The sequence below is a fragment of the Phalacrocorax aristotelis genome, chromosome Z (genome assembly GCF_949628215.1).
Source record: "Phalacrocorax aristotelis chromosome Z, bGulAri2.1, whole genome shotgun sequence".
NCBI classification, from domain to species: domain Eukaryota; kingdom Metazoa; phylum Chordata; class Aves; order Suliformes; family Phalacrocoracidae; genus Phalacrocorax; species Phalacrocorax aristotelis.
In genome coordinates this window covers 65,397,367-65,403,186 of record NC_134311.1, presented here as the reverse complement: position 1 = coordinate 65,403,186, position 5,820 = coordinate 65,397,367, and the positions used below count along the sequence as shown (strand labels likewise).

General features: G+C 45.2%; 1 protein-coding gene across 1 annotated transcript; it reads left to right on the top strand.

Moving 5' to 3' along the window:
- Positions 1–624: 624 nt before the first annotated feature.
- MRPS30 (mitochondrial ribosomal protein S30) lies at positions 625–5,409 on the top strand. Its single transcript, XM_075078622.1, has 5 exons — positions 625–1,338; positions 1,589–1,734; positions 2,778–2,880; positions 3,402–3,578; positions 4,943–5,409. The coding sequence occupies exons 1-5, from the start codon at positions 663–665 to the stop codon at positions 5,209–5,211; spliced, it is 1,371 nt and encodes a 456-aa protein (XP_074934723.1). The 5' UTR covers positions 625–662; the 3' UTR covers positions 5,212–5,409.
- Positions 5,410–5,820: the final 411 nt, after the last annotated feature.

Here is a 5,820-nt window from a genome sequence, read left to right as displayed (position 1 = left end):
CCTTTGTCCTTAGTAGGAGCTCTGTACAGAAAAGGCTTTTTTAAATTATTATTTTAAAGATAATTTATCCCTGTCAGTTAGATTGAGTGGTCGGCCCTCCAAACCAGCGGGGGTGGGAGCGGGGGTGGGTAATCGTCTCGTGAGGACGAGCACGTAGGAAATTGGTGCAAACCCGCTGCCCTCTCGAATGAAAGCAGGTACAGGCTCCTTGTTTGCGCAACACCACCATCCTGTCTGAGACGCGGTCCGCCCTCTGGAGTGGGGGTCTGCACTGCGGAGAAGGGGGCGGCAGTCGGGAAAAGCCCTCCCCGGAACGGCTACGGCGGGAGCGGCAGCAGCCGGCGGTGAGAGCGAGCAGCGCCCGGGCCGGAACTTCCGGTCCGCTGCCCGCTGTGCATCCTGGGAGCTGTAGTTTCCGTCCGGAGATGCCGCGTGACACCTGCGGCGCGTACGCAGAAGCTGCGCACGCGGGCTGGCGGGGGGCAGATCGGGGTCAACCACCGATGCGACGCCCAAAAGGCCCCGCCCCTTTCTTTCCCGGCAGCTCTCTCTCTCGGAGGAGCTTGCCGATTGGATGGTTTGCTCGTTCACGTGGTTCCAAGCGGCCAATGAGTTTTTCGCGTTGCGAACGGCTGCCCTTCACTGTCCGGCGGCTCCACGAAATGGCGGCTTGCCGCGGGCGGCGGCTGCGCTTGCTGTGGAGTGGCCGGCGCTGGTTCTCGCAGGCGGAGCCCGTCGTAATCCCGCCGTCCGCCGACTCGCTCTACCCGCCCGTCGTGGCCTCTGCCACGGCGAAGAGCAAAGCGGCCAAGCGGCGGCGCCTGGAGCACTTCAAACAGCGGGTGCACGCGGCGGCCTCCGTCGAGGAGAAGCTGCGGCTCTACGGGCTACGGCAGCGGCCCAAGTACATGGTGTACCCGCAGACGTTCGCCCTCAACGCCGACCGGTGGTACAGGAGTTTCACCAAGACTGTCTTCGTGCCGGGGCTGCCCACGAAAGCGGCGTGGGCAGCCGCGAAAGGCGCGGGAGCGGCGGCGCCGGAGGGAGCGGTGGGCGCGGCTCCCTGGCCCGCCCGAGCCCCAGAGCCAGGACCGACGGCACCAGGGGCTGCGACAGCCCCGGAGGGCGCGGCGGGAGCGGGGCCCTACCTAGATATGGGCGAGCTGCGCTCTCTCGCCTGCGACGCCCTGCTGCAAGAGAGCTTCTACCAGCACAAGAAGCGGCCCTTCCTCTACCGCGATCAGGATCACACGCCTGGCCCGTTCCTCACGCAGCTCGTCTCCTCCCTCGCCGCTTTCCTGTGCGGTCGCAACCCGCTGCTGGCTGCCTCCTCCCTTGGTGTGAAGCGGGGCTGGGCGGGAGGGGGAGGCGGGAGGCCTGGGGCGGTGGGGCCGGTCCGTGAACCCGGCCGGAGTGTCGCTGGTGTAGCTCATTTGTTCGTACCGTCACTAGTAATTCATGTCGTCTCTGCATGGTGTGAGTAGGCTTTGATTTCTCAGTTTTACTGCAGCTACAGAGCAAGGATTGGGAGGGTTTTAAATGCAGAGGAGCAATCTCTATTTTTCTCTATCCCTCTGTTCTGTTTCAGATCTAAAACCTGAGGTTAACTACTACTGGCATCATGGTGAGGAAGTTGTTGTTCATGGACACCGAAAGGGTAGAGTTGATCCTGTGCGATTTCAGATAGATGATAACCCGCACCTCCAGATCCGTGTACCAAAGCAGCTTCCAGAGGTGTGGATATTTTCAACAGCAGGTTAATCAAGGGCATTTTCACTTATGTTTCTGTTTGCCACTGAAAACATACGATAGGTAGTATGTGCAGGAGATCATTAATCAGGCATGTAGCACATTTTTGCAATTTGCAAGACTTTATGGCCTTACTACCTTGTTGTAAGTGCTTTGTAGATATTGAGACAGTCTTCTGAACTTCATGTTGGTCATCTTCGTGATTTAGATAAAGTGCTTGTTGTTAGACTTAATTGGAGTTTTTAACTTTTATGCTTGTAAAGTGGAGGAAGAGTAGGAAATGTGTGGAACATTTCTCAGTGGAGGAGAATAAGACGAGAGAAATAGAGAAGAATGGAGTAAGAGAGAACGTGTAATCTGAATGTGAGCTCTGTTACCTGTTTAGTACTTTTGTTAGGTTTTTTTTCTTAAGTGCTCAGTTTTCTGGAAGCTGACTCAATATTCTAATCTTTTTCTTGTAGATGTATACAGTGGTAATTGTGTAGCTTGTGAATGTCTGTTGCTGAGTTTCCACCACAAACAGAAAACCGTGCTCCACTTTCTGTAAATGCTGAACATTACTTGCTAACTTAATTTAACAGTTTACTTAGGTTTATACTGTCAGGTGTTACAAACCTTGGCATTTTGGAAGAACTGCCTAGGTGATTAAAAATGTTCAAAACACTGAATACCTGTAAACTTTCCTGGTTCAAGCTAATGTATTGACTGCTTCTAGAAATTTTTTTGCTCATCTTCCACGGAAGTGGATTCTGGTTTTGAAGATGGTACCAGCTGGCAGCTTTGTTAGCACCATTTCACGCAGTGTTTTTTGTATATTGCAGAAAATTCAAACATCAATATAAGATTGCATGTACTAGCACTCATCACAAGACAAGAAGTTCTGTTGCAAAAGGTCAATTTCAGTTAAAGTTATATATATGCTGTATGCAAGTAAGTCTTGCATCTTCTGCTGTTTGGACCAGAAAGTGGCATATTATGTGAGGCCTGATGTCAGAAATGTGACTTTTCTTTCTTCTACTTCCTTGAAGATTGTACCCCTGGAGTCAGATCTTGGAGATGTTCCTGTTATTGACCACAAACCATCCAAGCTGCCGTTGTTCAAAAAGCAATATGAAAACAAGGTATTTATAGGTAAGAGTTTCTAGTCATGAAACGTTAACTACTTTTTTTGTGTGTAAAAAGAGAAACAAACCCAGAACAATAAAAAAACAACCTAAAACAAATACCACTCCTCCAAACTTTATTCTCCCATTAACAGAAAAAAAATTATGTATTTTAATATTTAACTGAACTATATAAATATACAGAGTATATAAATCTCAGTTTAGACTCCATGTCAGTTAGGCACTGGGGAGTAGCATCCTCCTGTGCAATGGTATTCTGTGTCCAGATTTGCTTGAAGAAGTTGTGTTGAAGAGAAAATTGGCAGAAAACTGGCTTTGAATTTTGCTACACCTCAGAGACATTTTTAGTACATGATCTCCTGCCTTTTGGAGCTGGGCAAGCCTTCCAGTTCCACTCAGGAATGGAGCATCTACAGTAGAGGTTCTAATCTCTTGTTTGGAGTCTGATAGTAAAAGACATGTTTGTTTGTATAATAAAGAGCACTCCCTAACTGACTCTTAATTTTTTTTCTTTTGGGGTGGACACAGGATCAAAGGTAGCAGATCCATGTTGTTATGGACACACCCAGTTTCATCTTATTCCTGATAAACTAAAACGGACAAGGTTTATAAGAGCAAATCTTGAGGATCAGATTGAAGTTCTTTATCGAGCTAATGGTATTGCAAGTCTCTTTGCCTGGACAGCAGCACAAGCAATGTATCAAGGTGAGACGGTCAACTTGATAAATTCTTCCTGGTGATGAATGCCTATGATAAATTTCTCTAAACTTTTCTCCCCACCACCTTTTTCTCATGCTTTTTCTTCTGAAGGCCACCCTTTAAGTATGTCTTAGGAAATTTAATTGAAACAATGAATGCACAGACCTCATACAGGGGAGTTAGTTAAGACTTTGAGTACTTAGTCTCAAGGAGATTTAATTACACAGAAAAGTTTTTTTTCAAATATAACAACACTAAGCCTGTGCAAAAGCCTCAACCCTGCATTCACTTGCTCACTCTGCATTTGTTACGGGGAAAGGTGGTAGATATCGAGCTGTTTGTGTGGGGCTTATTCAATTGTTTTTTTGTTTTGTTTTCTTCGCCTGAAACAACTGTGTTGGTTAGCCCCTTTTTCAAAAATGTCAGTTCTGTGTAACTACAGTCAGTAAAAGAAGGTCAGCAGCCTTACTTGAGGATTCTTTTTTGCCTATGTTTGTCTGAAAATGCCAGAAGACCTGGGTGGATATACCAGATCAGTCTTTTGCTTATTCATGTAAATATAACTGCTATCTACTGTTGCTACAAGATAAGTGCTGATAATGGTACATTAGAAAGCTTGGTCTCTTTTGTGGACATAAAACATTGAAGCCAAGTAAGTCTTGGCTCCAAAGCTGGTTACAGTTGTAAGACATAAGGACAACATGATTCAAATCTATGAAATTTTTTCTTTTTTCTGTAACAGTTTCTGGTGATGTTTGTTTGAACATGATACCAACTCTTTTAAGAATACTACTGTTGTGCTAGCACACATGCATAAATATGTATAGAAAATATTTTTTAAAGACTGTCAGTGCACAGCCAGCATTGTTTGAAGGGTTAATACTTACTGACATAGTGTTCTTGGTGTTGTCTGGCTGGTTACTGTAGTCAGTTATACTCCTGTGTACACACACGTGCTTCTAGCATGAAACAAATGTTCACTGCCTTGTGAGAAGCATGGAATAGTTGAAAGATTTTTCCTGTCAGATCACTTGCAGGATGAGTGACTTGGATGCATTAATAATTTATGTACTTTTGGAAAGTCACTTGGCTGATGATCGGTGTGGAGTTTTTATCAGTCAGTGATAGGGAACAAAAATGCAGGTATGCCACTGTTCCTGAGTTTGGAAATACCCTTAATTGGTGGTTGCGTTTTAGTTAGTCTGTATGAAGAATGCTTGTGTGGCTAAAGCAGACAGGATGTTTTTCCCTACTTAATGGCTGCTGCAATTCCCAGTATTTTTTTCTGTACTTCAGGATCGGGGTTTAGATGTGTGTGCTGATAGGAATTTTGAGTCCTGTATAACCAATGCTGCTTTTTCATTTTGCAGGGTTCTGGAGTGAAGCAGATGTGACCCGTCCTTTTGTATCACAGGCAGTAGTGACTGATGGAAAATACTTTGCTTTCTTTTGTTACCAGCTAAATACTTTAGCATTAACTGTAGAAACTATTAAAAATAACCCTCGGAAGAATATCTGTTGGGGTACAGACAGTAAGCCATTGTATGATGTTGTGGAAAATGGTAGTGTGAAGGGCTTTAATGATGAAGTTCTGATGCAGTTGGTTCGTTTTCTGTTAAACAGACCAAAAGAGTTGTAAATCATTAAATAGTAAACTATTCCTGTTCATGTGCCTGAACTTCATTGTAACTCCATGAAATGTGGGCTAGAATATGCCTTGCTCTTAATAAAGTATTGGTCTAGCAAACGCTATATACATAATTTGTGGTATTTGCGCCTTATTTCTTTGTTTTAAATGTATGATGCTGTACACTGAAAAATAAATGTGTAGAACACATTAATGTAGTCTTTTGTGTATTTTCTGTTAGAAGCATATTGCACTAATTCAAAGTCACGTGAATACTTTCTTTTAGCAGACCTGTAGCTCTATGTTGAACTACCACAGAAAAGTATGAATTCATATAACATTCTGTGCTGGTTTTGGCTGCGGTAGAGTTAATTTTCTTCATAGTAGCTGGTATGGGGCAATGTTTTGCGTTTGCTGGAAACAGTGTTGATAGTACAGGGATGTTTTAGTTACTGCTGAGCAGGGCTTACACAGAGTCAAGGCCTTTCTTGCTCCTCACCCCACCCCACCAGTGAGTAGCTGGGGGTGCACAAGGAGCTGGGAGGGGACACAGCCAGGACAGCTGACCCCAACTGACCAAAGCGATATCCCATACCATATCACATCATGCTCAGCGTATAA